At 48.7% G+C, this 20,942-nt stretch overlaps 2 protein-coding genes across 12 annotated transcripts in view; one reads left to right on the top strand and one right to left on the bottom strand.

Annotated features, from left to right (window-relative positions):
- Positions 1-4,071, top strand: part of ZFYVE1 (zinc finger FYVE-type containing 1) — a 50,339-nt gene extending 46,268 nt beyond the window's left edge. For all 6 annotated transcript variants that reach the window (XM_081229301.1, XM_081229302.1, XM_081229305.1 and 3 more), the window contains exons 10-12: positions 136-316; positions 845-958; positions 2,393-4,071. In XM_081229301.1, the coding sequence (XP_081085427.1) occupies positions 136-316; positions 845-958; positions 2,393-2,625 (528 nt within the window). In that variant the 3' untranslated portion in view covers positions 2,626-4,071. The remainder of the gene's footprint in view (positions 1-135; positions 317-844; positions 959-2,392) is intronic.
- Positions 1-20,942, bottom strand: part of DCAF4 (DDB1 and CUL4 associated factor 4) — a 40,311-nt gene that overhangs the window by 3,025 nt on the left and 16,344 nt on the right. Inside the window, exons 7-17 of one of the 6 annotated variants that reach the window (XR_014015424.1) lie at positions 19,128-19,271; positions 18,194-18,243; positions 13,905-13,984; positions 12,722-12,820; positions 12,502-12,599; positions 11,226-11,399; positions 10,757-10,871; positions 8,627-8,871; positions 7,317-7,440; positions 6,495-6,555; positions 4,169-5,828 (exon numbers count right to left, since the gene is read on the bottom strand). Coding sequence is in view for 3 of the 6 variants with exons in the window: in XM_081229308.1 (XP_081085434.1) it covers positions 8,678-8,871; positions 10,757-10,871; positions 11,226-11,399; positions 12,502-12,599; positions 12,722-12,820; positions 13,905-13,984; positions 18,194-18,243; positions 19,128-19,271 (954 nt within the window). In the remaining 3 variants the exon portion in view is untranslated. Of the gene's footprint in view, positions 1-4,168; positions 5,829-6,322; positions 6,556-7,316; positions 7,441-7,474; positions 8,872-10,756; positions 10,872-11,225; positions 11,400-12,501; positions 12,600-12,721; positions 12,821-13,904; positions 13,985-18,193; positions 18,244-19,127; positions 19,272-20,942 lie in introns of those variants that run through there. The other 5 variants (XR_014015423.1, XR_014015425.1, XM_081229309.1 and 2 more) reach the window with 5 other exon arrangements.

Raw genomic sequence — 20,942 nt, 5'->3', positions numbered from 1 at the left:
AGATCTGAGGTCCCGTCCTTTGGGATCATCGGGGTCCTGCCATTCCCAGATGGTCCTGGGCATCTCCCCCGGGTTGACTTTCTCAGCTGAGCAGACGTGAATGTTACCTGCCTCTCTGTTTTGGGCTTGGAACAGAGCTGCAACAAGTGCGCTACATCCTTTAAAGATAACGACACCAAGCATCACTGCCGGGCCTGTGGGGAGGGCTTCTGTGACAGCTGTTCATCCAAGACCCGGCCAGTGCCGGAGCGGGGCTGGGGCCCTGCGCCCGTGCGGGTGTGTGACAACTGCTATGAAGCCAGGAATTCCCAGTTAGGTAACGTGGGGCCCGGGGACTGCAAGGGTGGAGGGGGGAACCTCTCTCCTTGGCACTGGGTGTTGGGCACGGGACTCCCAGCTGCCTAACCCTGTTCCTCACCACGGCACTCTTCTGAGGGTGGCTGCTCCCCGGTCTTGCCCAGCCATGCTCTACGCTCTTTGTTAACAGGGTCCTGGGGTGCTATTCCTTGCGGGGCGGGGGGGAGGGGGCGTGTTAAACCTGTCCTGTGTTTACCGCAGGCTCTAGACTGAGTCCGCTCTCGGGAGGAGGTTCTAGGCCCTGCTCCTTGAACCCTCCCGGCTCACTGTGCAGGAGGTTATACAGCGCCCCAGAGGGTGGAGGTGAGGGACTAGCAGGTCTCACCGGCTGCAGTGCTGGCGCCCACAGCCCAGACCCTTGCCATCCTTGCAGGGCAGCACAGGGGGACCCTGGGAGAAGCTTCCAGAATGCTCTGCTGTTGCCCCTGAGTTTTCCATTTGGGAAATGGCTAAGAGCTAACAGCTTTTCCTTCATCACTGTCTGCAGACGTTCCTGAGGCACAGGCGGACGATGAAGGCGGGACGCTGATTGCTCGGAAGGTGGGCGAGGCCGTGCAGAACACTTTGGGAGCCGTGGTGACAGCCATTGACATACCGCTAGGTGGGCCTGGCAGCGCCTCTCTTGGGTGCAGTGTATGTGGGATGAGGGCTTTCATAGTGCCTTGGGCTGTCGTTTTGTCCAAGTCTTAACTGACCTAGGTTGAGTTGGGCAGCGAGGAGGTGACTGAAAATTTACATTTGCTTCTGCTGAATACCTTGGTGGTTTCATGTTGATTCCTGGAGGCCATCCTCTTATATCATTTATTGCTGCATAACAAACTACCTGAAAATGTAAAGGCTTAAAACAACCCGCATTTTATCATGTCTCACAGGAAGGGCAATCATTTTGCTCCAAGTGGCACTGACTGGAATTACTGCTGGATCTTCCAGTTTGGTAGCTGGACTGGTCTCGAGGGGCCAAGCCAACCCCACTTACATGCTGGGTAGCCCGACAGGGATGCCTCGAAGGCTGGGCTCAGGAGAACTCCCCCGCCACTCCCCATATTCTCCAGGCCTCTCCACGTGGTTTCTCCAGTGGTAGTGGGCTTCTTACATGGTGGCTCAGGACTCTGAGAGACAGGCCTGGGCCTAGAAACTAGCTCTTCTACTACAGTCTGCTGTAGTCACAGAGCCTGCCTAGATTCGAGGGAGGGGGCAGGTTATCAAAGAATTTGTGGCTGTCTTTAATCCGCCACACCAGCCAAGCTGTTATTCCTTTAAGATTTAAGACAGCCACTCACCTCTGGATGTGAGGGGTGCTTATAACCAGGACGGGAAGAGGGAGAGGAAGGGAAGCCCTGTCAGTGTGTGGAGGGCTTAGGCAGGGCTGGCCGGGCCTGGGGTATTTAAGCCCATTGTAGGGGAGAGACCAGGGGTTCCTGGGTGGGTGTGATGAAAATTGCTTGGATCAGATTTAATCACTGTAGCTCACAGAATGAGCTGACGATGAGTTTTTGACTTAAGGGTGTGGGAATAGATGGATTTGTCGAGGCTTGACGCTCAGGTTGTATCTGCTCTCAGGGGTAACCGGGAGAGGCCGGGGCTGCCCTTGGCACAGAGTCTGCCAACTGTGCTCACAGGCATTCACCTGCTGAGCACTCACTGGCCATTGGGTCCCAGTGCATCAGAAACATTATTTCTTGTAATCCTGTAACCACTTTTGAAGGTGTGTTGTTAAAGATGAGTAAACTAAGGCCCTGAGAATTTAAGGAACTTCTTAATCCCACAGCTACTAACTGACTCAGGCTCAGTGGAACTGGGATGAAAGTATGTCCTGATTCCAAAGCCCAAACTTCTTTATTGTTACTCCACTGGTTCTTAATTCAGCCCCACTTTAGGCTCACTTGGAGAGCTTAATAGATAACACAAATGTCAGTGCCTAGGTCCCAGCCCCTGAGATCCTGACCTGGGTGGTAGGCGGTGAAGGAGACCTGGGTGGAAGGGGGTGATCTGTGTGCAGTTTGTGCCGCCTGCCATGGTTCCTTCCGTGCTGCAGGTCTGGTGAAGGATGCGGCCAGGCCGGCGTACTGGGTACCAGACCATGAGATCCTGCACTGCCATAACTGCCGGAAGGAGTTCAGCGTCAAGCTTTCCAAGCACCACTGCCGGGCCTGCGGACAGGGCTTCTGTGACGAGTGTTCCCATGACCGACGGGCTGTCCCCTCTCGAGGCTGGGACCATCCTGTCCGAGTCTGCTTTAACTGCAATAAAAAGCCTGGTGACCTTTAACCCCAGCTCCCTCTCCGAGTCCTTCACAATTCCTTAGGTTCTCAGGGTTAGAAATGAAATCTCGCTGAGGTAGGCCCTCCTCCTGGTCACCTGTTGTGGTATGTGTCCTCTCTGCTCATCCTGAGGCCACTTTCCCACGGTGGGGGGTAGGACAGATGGCGAGCCAGGGTGAGCCTGGTGGCGGGCCTGAAGGCACGAACCCCTCAGGGCAGGGGACCGAGCAGCTTATAGCGAAGGGGAACGAACCTGAATCCATCGCATTTTATTTCAGTTAAAAATTATACGTATAACACACACACACACACACACACACACACACACACCCTGTATATACATATGAAAGGAATGTGGAGTGTATTCAGGCTGCTGCTGGCTGTGAAGACCTGCACAGTCTGTCCCCAGCACAGAATCAGGTGGCAGTGGCAGCAGGTCTTCCCCACAAAAACGAGCCATGTCCAAGGCCACTGCGTTGCTAGTCACCTTTTGTTGCTTTTCTCCGAGCCTTCAAAGCCTTCATGCCCCTCAGCTGCTGGGGCAAGTGAGCTTCCCAGTTACTTCTCGCTTGGGATAGCCTGTGGAGGATCTCCCTGGGCCCTCCAGAGTCGGATCCCAATTCCTTGCCTAGTCCTGTTGTGGTCAGAGACCACCCAGCTTAGCATGCAGGTCACGGATGGGTGGCAGGTGGGGGGTACGGTCCTCAGACCTCCGAAGTCCAAGTGCAGGTGACGCGATGGCCCTCATACAGGGGGAACACGGAAGGAGATGGGCCTTCCCCAGCAGTGTTTCCTGCTTGTTGATGCTTCTGTCTATGCGACCACTTGGCTCTCCCTGCCCAGAAATAGAGCACCTGCTTCCCTCCCCTACGAACCCCCTTGAGCCCACCATCTACTGAGTGTTGCACTAGGGTTTTTGCTTGTTTTGAAGCGTCTTAATTCTTTATTCCTAGACACACGACCCCTCTAGCTATTGGAGGGGTGATCATGAGAAATCTTCCAGGGAAACAGAGCACAGAATGGACTGTTTGTTAGTGGGGTTTTTTTAAAGTATAAATATTTCAACAGACCATTAAGAAAAAATTCTCTCTCCGGTCCTGCCAAGAGAAGTCAGATGAACTTTGTTTCTCAAGAGCTGGGACATCCATTTCTATCGTGACTGGAAAGAGACTGTCGTGCTGAAATCCTGTCATCATGGTGGATTTTATCATCAGTGGCCAAAAATGAAGAATTAAAAGTGACGTAGTTCTTGACTGAACTGGTGGGTGGGCCGAGCTTCCGGGAGGTGCGTGGCGGTCATTCTTGGCGTGAGTGTTACTGTGACGTGAGCCCTGGAACGTGTTGGTCCCTCTCAGACCTGCTTCCTTACTGCCTCCTATGGCCTATGACCGAGGCCCTGCTCTAGTACTGTGTATTATTAAATTTGCCGTTATAAAGGAATCTTCCTGCGGAATATGGACTGTGCTGCTTCTTTCCTTTAACTTCATCAGTATATCTTGCTGCCTCTTCTAGTTGATAAGAAAGTAGCTGGTGGCTTTTAGAGCAGAAGCCAAGTGAGAGGTATATTTTACCTATAAATACCTCAGTTTATTCCCCGGCGAATCCTCTATCACAGAAGAGAGTAGGTGTTACTAGTGACCTATGGAAACACTGGGAAAAGACTGTTTTCTCCCTTTGTATCTGTTGCCTTTGTTCCTCTGCCCTGCCTTGCTTTGTCTGTTCAGCTCCTGTTGAACAACTGCTATCCACTGTCTCCTGTTCTGTCATTCAGGGGCGCCTCTGAGCGTGGGTGTCTGCTGGACCACATAGGGAGGATGCATAAAAGTCTTCCGAACTCTCTTCCTTACACTAGTCAGACCGGTAGAGGAAAGGAGGTAACCTGGTGTCCAAATCACCAAAGGTTCTGTTTTCTTGCCCTACATACCCAGGGTTCATCTTTTTTTTCTTTTTTTAAAAAATTAATTTATTAATTTATTTTTGGCTGCGTTGGGTCTTTGTTGCTGTGCACGGGCTTTCTCTACTTGCGGCGAGCGGGGGCTACTCTTCGTTGCAGTGCACGGGCTTCTCATTGCGGAGCATGGGCTCTAGGCGTGTGGGCTTCAGTAGTTGTGGCACATGGGCTCAGTAGCTGTGGCTCATGGGCTCTAGAGTACAGGCTCAGTAGTTGTGTCACGTGGGTTTAGTTGCTCCGCAGCATGTGGGATCTTCCCGGGCCAGGGCTTGAACCCGTGTCCCCTGCGTTGGCAAGTGGATTCTTAACCACTGCGCCACCAGGGAAGTCCCGGAAAATTATCCCAAGGAGATCTTAAAGTTCCAGAGGAAAAGTAAAAATTCCATTCCCTCCAACACATGGGGCCTAATAGATTTCTTGAGCAGGAGACCCTGTTGGCTCTGCTACTTATTAGCAGGAGACCTTGGACAAATTGCTTTATTCTCAGTTTTTTCTTTGGTATATAGGAGTGACCTTCACGTGCTTCGTAAGGTTCTAAGAATTAAAAGGGAATACTGCTGGCAAAAATTGTTCATTCAACATACTAAGTGTCTAGATGTGGCAAGTGCTGGGGAAACTAAGCTTCCTCGAGGTTTCTGTGAAGCTGAGACTCAACAGATGAAAGGAGTGGAGGACAGCTTGAGCAGAGGCCCAGATGACGGAGGGACTTGTAACTGTGTCCTGAGAGCACCAGGTGGGAGGTGGAGAAGGGGCAACAGGGTGAGGCACATGTGATCAAATCTCAAGATGCCGCACTTTTTATTCTGAGGTACAAGAAGGCGTTGAGTGCAGGGATCTTTGGGAAGGTCATTCCCGTGGCAGTGGCCATGTGGTGGGTGGCCTGGAGAGGCAGACTTAAAAGGAGTGGGCCCAGGGAATTCCCTGGAGGTCCAGTGGTTAGGACTCTGTGCTTTCATTGCCAACGGCCCGGGTTCAATCCCTGGGTGGGCAACTAAGATTCCACAAGCAGCGTGGCGCAGCCAAAGAAAATAAATAAAAACGAAAGGGAAGGCTTTTACTAATATTCATGGAGAAATGCAAGAAGAAACTGAGTTTAGCCTGCAGTTGTTTTCAGAGGTGGTTACATGGAAGATTTAGGCCAGGGCAGATCGAGGGCTGCCAGGTAAGTGGGGCTAACTTGGTGTCTGGGTGCCCTCGCTGGGGGACACTGAGTCGATCTGTGGACGTTTCTGGTCACCAGTGTGTGCCGCTGTTCTCGTCTGTGTAGAAGGCTACAGCAAGCAAACAGCAACGGGTTTACTGGAGCTCAGTGCTGCTGCCGCCACCCCCTGCTCATTCGCCACCTGTCACTGTCGCCTGGGGAATGGGGCAAAGTGCCCTAACAGACCTGCAAGTGAAAAATGCTTCCAGACCGTGCAACATACTGACCTTTGGGACACTAAGAAGCAAACATACCAAAATGCTTAATCAGCTTCTCAGCTGAGTTTAACCACTTCTCATATGCTCTAGACCAGGGGTCCCCAACCCCTGGGCCGCAGACCCGTATTGGTCGGTGGCCTGTTAGGAACTGGGCCGCACAGCGGGAGGTGAGCGGCGGGCGAGCAAAGCTTCATCTGCCGTTGTTCCCCTGCCCCGCCCCCCACCCTGGTCCGTGGAAAAACTGTCTTCTGCAAAACCGGTCCCTGGTGCCAAAAAAAAAAGGTTGGGGACTGTTGCTCTAGACCAAATGTTAGGAGCAGTGACTGCTCACTAAAGATAAAGAACAGATTTTGAAGATGTCCCCCACCTCCTTTTTTTAAAAGCCTAAGGGAAACATAAAACTAATTATTTGACAACTGTATTTGCCTAGCAGGAAATTTGGGCTATGGCACAGCTGATGAGTTAGGAAGGTATATGGGGATAGAGCCCCACACGTCAGAACTCACCAGGTATTCTGAGTAGTCAGTTGTCTCCACTGGCTCTTCACCAGAGGTGCAACACCAGTTACTGTGAAGAGCAGATCATGTAATGAACAAACTAGTACGTTGTGAGAACTTTTATTAACTTTGGGGGCAAAAGTATGAGTGATATTAGGGTCATGGCTCAGCACTTAAGCTTTTTTGTGCTCTTGGGGAGGGGCATGTCACCAAAATTAATCCAAAAGACCCTGCTGTGACTGCGGTCACCAGGACCCTTCAATCATACAGCTATTTCCTGGGACCTATGTGCAGGTCGGTGTGCCAAGGCTGTGAAGATACAGGGGCGATGTCTCAAAGATTAAACAAACACCTAAGAAATTTGGTAACTGGCGAGCTTCTTAGTCTTTGGTGAGTGCCAGAAAAATTCATTTACTTAGCAATTAAATATGAAATGTTAGCACTGCACGTTTACACTTGCACCAAGCCACTTTGTGATTTCTCCTTAGCACTAGCTGTGTGTGATACACAAGTACTGTCAGCAAATGGAGGAGTGTGGAAAGTAGAGAACGTGATCTCTTCTGGTTCCAAGTCCCAGCTCTCCACTTAACAGGTCTTCATTCTGAGGCAAGTCATTCAATTTCTCTGTGCCCAGAAAATGATGCTAATAGTTCTTACATTATTACTACTGTCCTACCTCCTTCATACATTGTTTTAAGGATCAAGTCAGCTAAGATGGAGGAAAGTTATTTATAAAACCTAAGGCACTAAAAATATTTGTTGTAACATATTGCTCATCTACCAGATGACCAATCTGATATTCTCATCTTTTTTGGATTTCTCTCTCTGTACCTTAAGTTGTAGTAGGGTTCTGGCAGGACACAGATGCATAACACTCAAGGGGGTAACCGAAGAGAGTGTAACTGGTGAAGCATCCTGGGCTAGCAACAGTGAGATGCAGTTATCAGCTGTAGGTCTGAAGGGACAAATGGAGAGAAGTTACTGGAATCCAGAGAGCTGTGTTCCAGCAGAAGCTGTAGACTTGGGTAGAGGAACACAGCCACAGCCCACCACACCCCAGCATAAGGGGAGTCAGGGAACTAACAATCCCTCAATCTTCTGCCCTCTGCTTTCCTGCTGCTACATCCCATAGGCTGAACCCACCCTGGGCCAGGGAGCCTGCTGAGGTAGTCCATAGCTTCTTGGGGCACAGGAGCAAGTGGAAGCTTTCCAGCAAAGCCATTAATACTGGTCTCAGTTTCTTCCTCACACCAGGTTTGAGCAGATGTTACTGTAGTTGGTTTGATGCTACAGCAGCCAAGCATCATGATCTTCTAAACCATTAACAGAAGCAACATGTCATGTTCTGGTTCTTTCTACGTTCTAGTTTATTGTTTGGTAGAAAGGCTCTTTGTATTAACGCGTTGTATAAACATCTCACAAACTGCTTCTCCTAGATTACAAAAGTCAAAGCCAATTTTCTTTGAGATGGGGCCCTTGAATCTGACGTTCAGGTCACCATGATAGAAACAGGAGCTGCTGTACCTAACATTCTGGAAGGTACTTCAACATATGCATGCTAAGGCCTGTCTAGCATCTAAAAGGATCCATCTTTCCTTACAGTGCCTATACATGGTAATGAATGAGAATCCCAGAGATCTGACACTGGTTATCGAGTGAGTTTGAGAAGGCTAATGATTCCCAACTCAGCCGTAAAATCTCTAGAGACTCAGAGAAATGACTCCCCCTTCTCTCCAGCTGGCTTTCTCAAGTATAGATGCATGTCTTTCTGGGACCCAGGCACTGACTGTCAACAGTCTCACCCAGTTTCATCATTAGGCTTCTTAAAAGGGCTTTTGGTGAAAGCAGCAGCTTTAGTTATTGTCAATCTTCAGCCCTTAGAAAAGTATTTTTTGTTTAAAAAAAAAGGTGGAGGAACAATTCTAAGGAATTCAACAAGAAAAGGAAATAGGTACCTTTTATGAAAAGGACTTTTAAGCTTCTTGAACCCACAGCTTAACTGAAATAACTTAACTGAAGTGTCTCCACATAAAATATAGCACCTTTTCCCCAGCAGCTGGATGGATGGGATATGTGTACACAAGAGCATCCATTTGAAATGCCCTCACTGAAAACGTCAATTGTGGCAAAAATATGGCTACCTGTGCTCCCCTGAGTCACATCCACGTCCCTCCAGGTTGCAATCTGCAGAATTAGCTGTAGGAGAAGCAGTAAAGGTCCTGCCGGATGGCCATGAGCAGCCCTGGCGCTCCCCGGGAGCCCCCAAGCCGAGAAGAGAAGGCCACACTGGGAATGTCGGCCTTGGAAGTGGGGTGTGGGGAGGGTATGGTTCTGAGCAGCTGGGCATCATGGAGGCTCCAGATTCTCGTGTAGCAGTCCTGGCCCACTAAGAAAGAGGGAAGACACGCGGCAAGTTAGAGAATGCAGAGAGCCTGTGTACCTGTGGCCCTGGCTTCTATGATTCCTAAGGGCTAAAGGTGATTTCATGTGAGCCAAACAAACTCACAAATGGAAATTATTTCTACTGGTAAGATGTCCCTTTTGAAAATTAAAGTTACAGGACTTCCCTGGTGGTGCAGTGGTTAAGAATCCACCTGCCAATGCAGGGGACACGGGTTCAAGCCCTGGTCCGGGAAGATCCCACATGCCGTGGAGCAGCTAAGCCCGTGCGCCACAACTACTGAGCCTGCTACAACTACTACTGAAGCCCACGCGCCTAGAGCCCGTGCTCCGCAACAAGAGAAGCTACTGCAATGAGAAGCCCACGCACCGCAATGAAGAGTAGCCCCCACTCGCCGCAACTAGAGAAAGCCCGTGCACAGCAACGAAGACCCAACGCAGCCATAAATGAATGAATGAATGAATGAATGAATAAGAAAAAGAAAATTAAAGTTACAGGTTGCCCTGGTGCTCTAGAACCACTGATTGCAGGTGTTCAAAGTGACAAGATGCACTGGCTGGCTGTGACACCCTGGGGTGTTCATGGGGCATCTTGGCTATCAGGTGGCCCATTCTGCTTTTCTTGGTGACAAGGGCTATTCAAGAGGGAGCCCAGGCCACCTGTTCTAGATGACATGCAGCTGATTTCCTTTTTATGCGAGAGGAGCCAGGAAGAGCTCATAACTTCATTACATCCTGGGGACAAATCAGGTGACAACTCTCCCCAGAGCATTTTCTGGTTTAATGGTTCAGTTCATAAGACTTCATAGTCTTTCAGGGTTCATAGTTGAGGAATCTGACACCTGACACCACTGGTTACAGCAGCTCAGATAGGCAATATGTGCTACTGGAGATCTTCAGGGGGAGAAGGGCAGACCTTAGGCGTCACGGATTTCAGTGTGCTTTTGACCATCTGAGTTGACTCTATGACCTTAGGTGTGGTTCATTCAGGTCGTACAGGTCAAGGATTACTGCAGCCAGCCCACTCCCCACATCTGCCTCTCAACAAGGCTCGTATCTTTTCTACTGTCCAGAACACAGAAACTCTCTGGAGATGAAAATTTGTGGAAAACAGACTTAAGGCAGCTAATTACTGGTGGTGGTGAGAGTAGTAAATAAGTCTAAGAAAGTTCTAGCAAAGTGATGCGTCTTAGCCACAGAACGTTTCATAGCAAATAAATACTCTCCGTAGGAATATTAGAAAATTTGACATCTGTGAAGACTGGAAACATATTCCTTAATGCCAAGGGCCTACTATTTCGTTTGTCAAACTGCCAAATAATCATATAATCTGTGATCAACTTGTTAACTCCTTTCAAGGGGGTTTGGTGCTAGAAAGCTCTGCTTCTATTCTACAAATCATGGGTTCACAGCAGTGGTGTTAAGGCAACCAGGTTCCTTTACAATGACCTCCATCTCTTTTCTTAGCATCCTCTGGTGGAAACGGGAGCACAAAGAACAGGGAGCCCAAGCTTTTCGACAGGACAGCTGCACGATGGGATTGAGGGTCACACTGAATGCTGACCTGGTGAATAGGCTTAAACTCCACACCCAGGTCTCCTAAGCCACTATGTTTTATTGCTCCTCACTCGCCTGTAACTGAAGTGACATTTGCCCAGTCATGTGGGAACACAGGGCTATCCACCTGGTGAGTGTTAAAACTGTTGCTTACTAATGTCCAACTCTACATCCCATCTTAACTCCCTGACCCCAACTGTCCAAAATCCCCTTTATTCACTTTCGTTTTAGAGTAATTTCTCCCTTATCTGCTTAAGTTGCTGGCGCTCCTAAGGGACAGTGTTCGATGGGATGATCTCCTCCTCCCCAGGTACCTGCCACCACGAGTCCTTCTTCCTCGTGCACGTGCAGGGGCAGGTGGGCGTACTCGTTCACGTGCCCTTCGTACTGCCTCATACACCTAGTGGTCCTCAGGTCCCACAGCTTGATCTGTGGGAAGGAGCACAAGGGGCGGTTAGGGAGGGTCCAACAGGTACACTGGTGAAGCCCAGGCACGAAGCCCGAGAGGGCGAGGTAGTCTCCAAAGACCTCTTCAAGTTAGAAAACATGTCTCAAACCCCCGAGCCAGAGTCCATCAAAAGCACCATGACCAGTTTCACGTCTGTTTAGACCAGACTGGGCTCCCAGCGGGCAGCAAAGCAGCTGCCCCGCACAACTCACAACTCACCTGGTCTCCAGATGCCTCTCCCCTGCCGCTGTCTGACGTCAGGGTCTCTCCTGCAGAGCCCCTCCCCCCACCCAGAGCCAGCTCCAGCGGTTGGAGAAAGTCAGTGGTACCCGTACCGTTCCAGCCATGTCAGATGCCATCAGGCATTGCTCTTCTTGCAGGATTTGCACAGAGGTAACTGCTGAGTCATGGAACAGGCGGGTGGCTTTCCAGCCCTTGCCCTGATTTCGACAACGCAGATCAATGGCAAAGATTTCGCCGGAACGACAGCCATTAAACAGCAAAGGAGCCTGCGGAAAGGGGGCCTGCTCAGTACCTCCCTCCCAAGGCTGGGAGGGGTGTGCCCTCCAGAATACACCCCTGCCTTCCCTCCCCTATCCCAGCTCCTAGGTCAGAGGTATGCGTGGAGCAGGTTGGTTAGGGTTTGAGCCTCAGTGGAGATGGAAGGGTTCCTTATCAAAGGGTCAAGAATTGGACACCATGTGTCCCTCCAGTGTCCTCCCCGCTGGCTGCAACTGGCCCCTAAGGCCTCACCCTGAACCCCTCCCTGTGAAGTGAGGGTGTGCCCTCACTCCTCCCAGGTCGTTAGTGAGAAGCTGGGTGATGAGAGTGGAGTAAGAGAGATCAGAAATCCAGGTAAGACATGGGGTCCCAAACTGAGTGGGAAGGTGGCTGAAGAAACCTGAATAATGAATTCTGTGCTTATTGCCCGAAGCAGGTTGGCACACCTTCTACACTTTTTTTTTTTTTTTTTTTTTTGCGGTATGTGGGCCTCGCGCTGTTGTGGCCTCTCCCGTTGCGGAGCACAGGCTCTGGATGCGCAGGCTCAACGGCCATGGCTCACGGGCCCAGCCGCTCTGCGGCATGTGGGATCTTCCCGGACCGGGGCATGAACCCGTGTCCCCTGCATCAGCAGGCGGGCTCTCAACCACTGCGCCACCAGGGAAGCCCAACACCTTCTACACTTTTAAAGAAAGGTGGCATTTTCTACAGGTCAAGTCTTTGAAACGTAGTAATGACTAGAATTTTGATTTTTAAATTTATAAAATGTGTAACTTGACAGCTGCGGATAAAAGTGTTATGTATGAATTGGAACATATTTAATTTCTACATTAAAAAATTGTACTGTCCTGCTGGCTAATCCAAGTACTCAAGAATTGCTAACAATTCATAAGTTGTTTAAAGGCAGCTGAGCCACGCCCTTCCGGATCAGCCAAATTTCATTCAGCGCTGACTTATTCACCAGGTAACCTGTTAATCACTTCTGGTGCCCTCTTTGTCCCTGTAAAAGAGGGAGGAGGACTAGATTCCACACAGGGGAATCCCATTCCAATCCAGCAAAATATCCACTCTTGGGAAACTTTGTATCAGGCCCTTCCCAATCCAACCAACCATAACAGCAAACTGCTGGGCCAAGACGTCACTGCTGGTCCCAAATGACTGCCGGTGTCCCGTCACCACGCTGGTCACCAGGACTCGCCGAGACAAGCCTGACAGAGACGGAGATGGGCGGACAGTGTCACTCGAGGTCTGGGGAGAGGGACTGTGGACAGGGGTTTAGGGTCTGTGAAATCCTTTACCCTGGGCACCTGGGGAGGCAGCCGTAGCTCACCTGTACTAAAGCAGTTATTTGCCTGGATGTTCAGGGACCACGCACAGGACCAGGCCCCAGGGATCCGGAAACTGCAGAGCATGCCAGGCCGGTCTCCTGCTGAGGGAACAGTAGTAGTGTTAGAAAGACTAACAGCTATCAGGGAGGCAGTATGGTGTCAGATAGGAGGGTTTCAATTCCAGCTATGTGATCTCCAACTTTTTTCAAAAATAATTTCTTTAAATTGATAAAACATACATTAAGGGTACAAATCATAGTATACACTTTAATGTATACTATGTAAAGTACAGCTATGTAACCACTACCCAGGTTAAGAAATAGAACATTCTAGTACCCTGGTACCCTTCCTGTCCCCTCCCAATTACTACCCTCCTCACTCCTCCCTAAAGGGAACAACTATCCTGACCTCTCACACCATCTCTTGGTTTTGTAAGGGAAATTCCGAATCTCTTTTTGCCTCAGTCTCCTCATCTGTAAAATGGTGACAATATATACTCCCACCTCATAAGCTTGCTGTATGATGAAATGCCAGGCACCAGGGTAAGTGTGCGTTAAATCATTTAATCCTCCATGTAACCTGAGGGGGCAGGTATTTACTTTAGAGAGCTTAAGCGATCTGTTCAAACTGGTAAGGGGCACAGCTGGGATTCATGCCAGGTCTGCCTGAAGCCTGCACTCTTAGAGGCCTGATCCTTGTCTAATTGATCCTAATTCTCTGAAAGACTGAAAACTTAATATCCAGAAAGCTGCCAGGCAGCTGGACTGCCTTCAGCCAGACAGAATGTAAGTATCCCTGACAGAACCTGCCATGCAGTAGGAGCTTAACAGATGCTCTCTGGGCGATCTATATAGGCAGCCCCAATAAATATTTTCATCTCTTGTACTGGTTACACACACTTTTAACTGTTCCGGCTGCTGAAATGACCCAAAAGGAGGGGATAAGTGAAGATGCACATGCTTCTAGTACTAATCCTGGGTCAGGTTTAAGAAATCCGCCCAGGTGCTCTGCAGACTGTCCCCACCCTGCGAGCTCCAACTTGGGCTCACCAGCCCATGGTTCCCACCCCTCCTGTCCAAGCCATCACCACGGAGCTTATGCTGCTGTTGGCTGCAGCTCCTGGGAGGCAGAGGACAAAGATGTCCCTTAGCACCTCCTTATCCAAAGGAAAAGGACCCCTTGTACCTGGATGACTACTGACAAACAATGATGCTGGGAGCAGGGTGGCACAGCCTGGAGTCTCTGCAATTCCCATGAGGCACAGCCTGGAAAAGCCGTTAAGGACAGCCAAGTACACGTCTCCTCTGGGAGGAGAATGGGCATCAGTACCCTTCAAAAAGGTATAATAATACCCATCATCCACATTTAACATGTTTACATTTTCCATATTTAGTTTCAGATTTTTTTAAAGGAAGAAAATGTCATAGATACAGTTAAAGGCCCCCTTTTAACTTTCCTCCACCCAGAGAGAATCGCTATTCTAAAAGTGGTCTGAGTTCTAGGCCTTAATATTTCCACTACACAACATTTGTCCATCAATAATATAAAGAACATATTTGTTTGATTTTAAAATGCATGTAAATGGCATCACACAGAATCTTCTACAACAGCTCATTATGCATTGTCTCCTAGATGCAACTGTATTCATATTTGTACCTCCAGTTCATCTGTTTTCACCACAGAGCATTCCTTTGTATGAACAGACCACAATTTATTTATCCAGTCTCCTGCTGATGGGCACCGAGATGGTTTTCGCTTTTTTTCCCCCCTCTGCTGCTGAAATGAGCCTCTCTTGCTATCCTCCTGTCTCCCACTCCCATGTGTGGGAGGCTTCTCTAAGACAGTTTCTTACATCTGTGGTTAAGAATTTCATTTTTCACCAGTGTGCTATATACACACAAACATTTGAAACAAAAGTTTCATAAAATATTTACCCTTACTAAATATGAAACTGATACTTTCTAACCTATTAAAAAAAAAGCTGTTCAATAAGTTGATTTCCTGGGCCACAGTTTATAGGATAGGTCATGACTCACAGTTTGAAAACACAGCTATACCTAGAGTGGAACTGGGGGGTTGTAAAGTACACTCATCTCCAACTTGAAGTGGCTGTATCATTTACTTATACCAGCATTTCCCCCATCTCCACCTAGGCCAAAACTTGGCACTATCAGACCTTAAAAATCGTGTTTATCTGAATGGGCATATCTCCTTTTAATTTGCATTTATCTGAACTAAATCTGATTATAGTTATTTGCGTTTCCCTTACTGTGTACTGCCTCTTTATATCCTTTGCCTGCTTTTCTATCAGACTGTCTTCTGATTGGTTTCCTTTCCCTTTCCCTTCAGAGCTTCAAGAGGAGCCTGTGTTTATTCCCACTTCCTCGCCTTTCTTTTGCTCTTCAACCCACTGAAATCCAGGTCAGACCCTCACCTTTCCAGTGAAATGTTCTCCCCAAGATCTCCAGTGAGCTCCTAATACTAAATCTGATGAAGGATTTCCAGTCCTACCCCGGGCCATGCAGCACAATTTCTACCTATACACTCCTTCTTGGCCTCCACAACCACTCTCCTGGCGTTCCATCCCTGGACCTTCTCCTGTCACCAAGATTCCCTGGCCTAGGTCCTAAGTCTCTTAAACTCGTGTCTCTCTTCCACTCCTGCTCATCAGTTCACACCCTCTCCACCACTGTCTTTAGTCTTGCAACAGCCTTCCATCTGAGGTCTCACCCTCACCAGCCTACCACCCTCACTGCTATATGAGAAATGAATCCATGACTACAGTCCTCCAGGGGCATCCCAGAGCCCCAAGGATTTGGTTTTGCAAGGCGCTACCTAGCCAGAGACGTCACCGATACCAAACCACTTACTGCTGCCAAATGTGCCAAACTCTCTTCTCACTCTTCTAATGGGAGCTCCGTGCCCTCCTTCCCATGTGGGAACCACCTCCAGGAAGGCCACCCCAATCCCTGCACCCTACAATTCCCCAATGACATCAGTGCAAAGACTGACCACCTGCTGAGGTGCCCAGCTCCAGCACCTTGCACAGGGATTCTAGATGCCCAATAGATGCTGGTGGAATCAATACACACACCTCACTGAAAAATGTATATCTTTGCCAAGCAACACCTCACTGAAAAAGGTACATCTTTGCCAAGCAATCAGGCAACGATCTTGACCATCTGAATGTGTGATGTGTGGGTATCGTGTTGCCTTGGGTGGTAAGCCCCATGTTAAATATCTCTAGTATAGAGGCTGCTGAAACTAAAATGAGAACACTGTATCTGGGCAGCTCAATTCCTTCTGAGATAAATCTCTTTTCCTTCTATGTTTGTAGGGCAAGGATGTGGGGAGAGAGTCCTTACCCATGTGCACTTACCCATGTTACTATGGCTGAAACCCAGGTTACACTCAATCTTTGTATGGCACTTACAGGGCCAGTATCATAGAGCTAATCCTTTCAAAGGCCACAGGTCAATGAAGAACCTGGTAAGTGTAGAAAAAGTTCAGTCTAACCTCCCACCACTCTTTGGGGAAAAGCGCAGAGTGCAGGTCTGAACCATGTGTCATTTTTGTAAAGGGAGAAAGTTTAAGACCTTCAGCAGAAGCATCAGGTGCACAAAAGCCTGAAGATTACCTGAAATGACCACCAGAGGGCTAGCCGCTGATCAAACCACAACAGACTGCACAGTTTCTTTACTGTGCTTTCCTTTGCTGCCCTTCGCAGATAGTGGTGGTGGTGGTGTTGTTTTTCTTCAAATTGAAGATCTGTGGCAACCTGGTGTTGAACAAGTCCACTGGTGCTATGTTCCCAGTGGCATTAGCTCATTTTGTGCCTGTGTGTCACATTTTGGTAATTCTCACAATATTTCAAACTTTTTCATTACTATTTTGTTAATGGGTGATCTGTGATCAGTGATCTTCGATGTTACTATTGCAAAAAGATTATGACTTATTGAAGGCTCAGATGATTAGCATTTTTTAGCAACAAAATATTTTTAAGTTAAGGTATGTACATTGTTTTTCAAACATAATGCTACTGCACACTTAACAGACTACAGTATAGTGTAAACGTAACTTTTATATCTATATCTGTATCTGTCTATCTCTGAGGTATGCCTATATATGGATATTTATCCTCACAAAGAGAAGCATGGATAAACGCCATATTGTCTGAAGATCAGAAATGAGAGCGAGCTTCTTGTTTTCTCTCTTTTAAGGCTTGACCTCTTCTGCCCTCTGGTAAGATCAAGACAGTAGCAGGTGGTCCCATCACCCCACAAACCCCACCAAATGAAAGCCACAGAAAACTTTCAATTTACAGAACACACAGTTTTGTGTTTGTCTTACATAAAAGTTATAATCAGATCTCTAATGTGCTTTAGGCTTTAAAACCCTTTGAGGGACTTCCCTGGTGGCCCAGTGGTTAAGACTCCGTGCTCTCAATGCAGGGGACCTGGGTTCGATCCCTGGTCAGGGAACTAGATCCCCCATGTGGCAACTAAGAGCCCACATGCCGCAACTTAAAAAAAAGAAAGAAAGGAAAAAAAAGATCCCACGTGCCACAACTAAGACCCAGTGCAGCCAAATAAATAAATAAAATAACAAACAAACAAAAAATCCCCCCCAAAACAAAAAAAACCCAAACCAACAGATTCCAATTCAGGCATCATTTGTTGAGGACCCATGACATGGCCAAGCACTGTGCTAAGTGTATTCACAGATGTTAACTAGTTAACCTTATGACAACTCTGAAGCTGGCGTTAGGTATGACAAACGGTCACATAGTTTCATTTATGTGAGCGAACTCATTTATTATGGAAATGAACAAGGCTCATTAACATGTGGCTTTGGCTTTGGGTCAAACAATATCACTCCATGAAGGACACGATGGACAGCTGTCCTCTGCATCATCAAGAGACCCCAGGGATCCCAGCTACCCTGACACTGTACTGTGTGCTCCTACAAAACCCAGATGGCTCTCTGGGAAGGGAAGGAAGAGACTAGAATGAAGAGTGCTCTAAAGAAGGCCATCTCTGGGCAGGGAACCTAGGCCCAGAGCCCACAGCCCCAGTCCGATGTCAAAGGAACACCCTTCTCTGGTGTGTGCCCTCAGCCTCCCTGCCTTGGGAGGCTCCTCCTCCTCTGCCTCAGGAGGATTTGGGGTTCCTTTTCAAGGCTTTACTATTCCCTTCTGCTTTGTTCCTCTGCTAAAGCACCAACTCTCAAGTTCCAGAACAGTGTCTGGCACCTGGTAACACTGACGTCATTCCAGGACCTCAGCTACTTCTCTGTGCTCCATGGGAATCCTTGTTTTCTAGCAGGTGCACTGCTCTTTCCTAAAAGGTGAGACATTCGTGCAGAATGGCCTAGACCTCTGGACACTAAAACACCATCTCACAAACCCCACAGATGCCCTGGTCTACGTCAGGGCATGGCCGGCCCACCAAACCTCTTCACCTGCGAAAAGATACAGAATGTGGGAATCCAGGTGATTCAGCGAGGCCCAGCTCACAGCATTCACCTGGTGAGGAAACATACAGCAAGATGGAAAGATTGGTTTGATGCCAACTTATGGAGAGAAACAGAGAAATACTTTCTTATAGAACAGACATGTGACTGACTGCTTTCTTCAGGTCTCACTCCTTGAATAGGGGCTGGAACGAGCAATCTGAGAACAAGGAAGCTCCCTGCCCCACCGTGCAGAACCTTGAGGGGAAAGGGAAGAAGTAACCCCCAGGCCTCAGCCCTTCATCATCAGCATGGGCATCACAATGAGCCATCTGGTATACCCTCTGGTATAGGCCAGGGATGAATTCTCTGCAACGGATCTCACTTCACCCAGAAACCATTTTCAACCTGTGTCCATCTTGTGGCTCATGTCTCTACAGAACAGTAAATCACAGCTTCTTACAGATGCAGCCATCACCCACTGCAATGTTAAAAAGTGGCTCCCTAGACAGCAAGCTCCTTACATCTACATAAATTTCAGTGCTGGCTACGATTGACTTGAAGATTGACACAATGTTCTGACACACTGGGAGGACCCTCCACCCAGCCCTCTGTGGCCCACCTCCCGGGAACTCTGTGTTTTGGCATGGGCTCCTTTGGATCAACTTCACCTTCCTGGAGGGAAGTCCCTGCAACAGTTTAATTAAAGCAGCACTGCTTCAAGTCCTCCCCCAGGTAAATTCATTTCTCTTTTAAGATGAGAAACTAATGAGGCCCTTTTCTTCCCTATGAGTTCTCAGGATCTAAAACTCCATTTTTTCCCTTGAGAAAATAAGGTAACCGAGCCCTGCCTTCTTCACAAAGCTCTCTCCTCCACTCTGAATTTGACCAGTTACCACAGTGCCCTGGATCCAATGGCAGAGCAGGCTGCCATGGCTAACGGGAAGGGCAGCGTACCTTCCGGTTGGTGAAGTAGAGGTTTTCATGCATGTGCACCCTGAGCGTGGGGGTCTTCAGGCCGCGCAGGTTGATGATGCCGTACTTGGAGCCCCCGACTTTGACATCGTTCACAGTGAAGAGCCGGTCACTGTTGGTATCCGCCTGGAGAAGGGAGGCGGACTGTGGGCGGCCTCCCAGGCTGAGCCACACGGTCTGCCGAAAAGACTATCTACCCAGCTCCCACGCTCTGTGTGTTTTCACTAGGTGAGGGTTCTCGCCCATGAGGAAGTGCGGAATGACCTGACTTGCCCCTACTTGGTGTAGCCATCACTGGGCAAAGCTGACAGGCATCTGGTCTCACAGTTCAGAGCAAAAAAGGCAGTGAGGGGGCATGGCCAGTCTGCACAGTGACCCCTCTCAGAACTGGGTTTGGGAGAGTCCTAACGTCCACCCAGAGGAGTTTAGATGAGCCACATGGTGACAGAGCATGTGGCCATCATGAAAGCCACACAGCAATGTGGAAAATGCTAATTATAACTGCCAAGGGATAAAAGAAGAAAGCAAAATTGTATTCCTATTACATAGGCATTGTGATTATCACCAAGTAAAAAGAAAGGCATCGCATGGGGAAAAAAAAATTACAGTAGGAAAGATGGCACTGGGATGTGGTTTATTTTTAAGATTTTCTTTTTTCATTTAAAAAATGTGGTTAATCATTATTTCAAAGCAAAACCTTTATATGTTTATGTGTTTTTAAAATATATTTATAAATATAACATACACAAATACACATGGGTTTGGGTGCTGGAGAAAACACACTCACTTTGCAAGTTTACTCGGCAAGAATAGTTATATTCCTGAAGAATCGTTACCAGTGACTGGAGTCAGATTTGAAAACCCTGATCCCTGGGTGATAAACTGCCCTTCCCACCCCACTGGGTCACACCAGCCATCCAGTCATCGTAACTCTGGATCATGGGGAGGGTCTTCCAAACACCAGCACACAAAGCATGAAGCCCAGGTGCTCAGGCCATGCTAAGCAGCAGGTGCACAGTCATCTCCACTGTCCCCACCCAGTTTACTGAAGAACCCCAGGGAAGGGGCTCCGGAGGGGAACCCACCACAAGAAAGTATTCTACTTGATTCAGGTCAAACTGTACCCCAAACACACGAGAAAACATGAGTCCTGGCCCCCGACACTCCTTACGTGAAGGGCTCTGTTGTAGAGGTCCTGGGGCAGGACCTCAAGGGTAAATTCCATAGCCTCAGCCTCCAGTCCTGTCAGTAGACCACCAGGCTGAGGCTCTCTATTTTGTGTCCTTCTCTCACTCTCCTTGGCTGTCCCTCAGCCTCCAGGAAGGCCTCCAGGAGTTGCCAGTCCAGCTGAGAGGTCTGGCTGCTTCTGTCTGTAGTGGACCCTCTGACCCTCTGCCCCCTGGCTTCCAGTTGGGTCTGAACCAGAAGCAGATCATTTTCTGCTCCCCGCTAATGATGCAGTGGAGGTGTGCTGGGTGTGCAGGCCCAGAGGCATGGCCTGAGGCCCCTGTTACAGAGGTCAGGGACAGAAAGCAAGAAACTAAGACGCTGTTGCTACTGAAGGACACTGGTGCTTCAGGTTTGGCCACCAAATCCTGTCCAGTATGGAAAGGATCAGAAGCCCCTGGTCCGCCATGTAACTTTTCAACTGTGTACACAACATACCCATGGGAAAGTTACTTTGTGATGGTTCTCTGTCAGCGTGTGTGGACCCTGGCTCTAATGTCAAATGACAGAGCTGTGGTGGGGGGTGACAATGGTCACAACACAGCCTGTCTTGCCAGCTTGGCATCTGCC

The sequence above is a fragment of the Mesoplodon bidens genome, assembly GCF_964165515.1.
Source record: "Mesoplodon bidens genome assembly, chromosome: 3".
Lineage (NCBI taxonomy): Eukaryota > Metazoa > Chordata > Mammalia > Artiodactyla > Ziphiidae > Mesoplodon > Mesoplodon bidens.
Note: the sequence above shows the minus strand (reverse complement) of the source record. Positions and strands in the feature narration are given on the sequence as shown.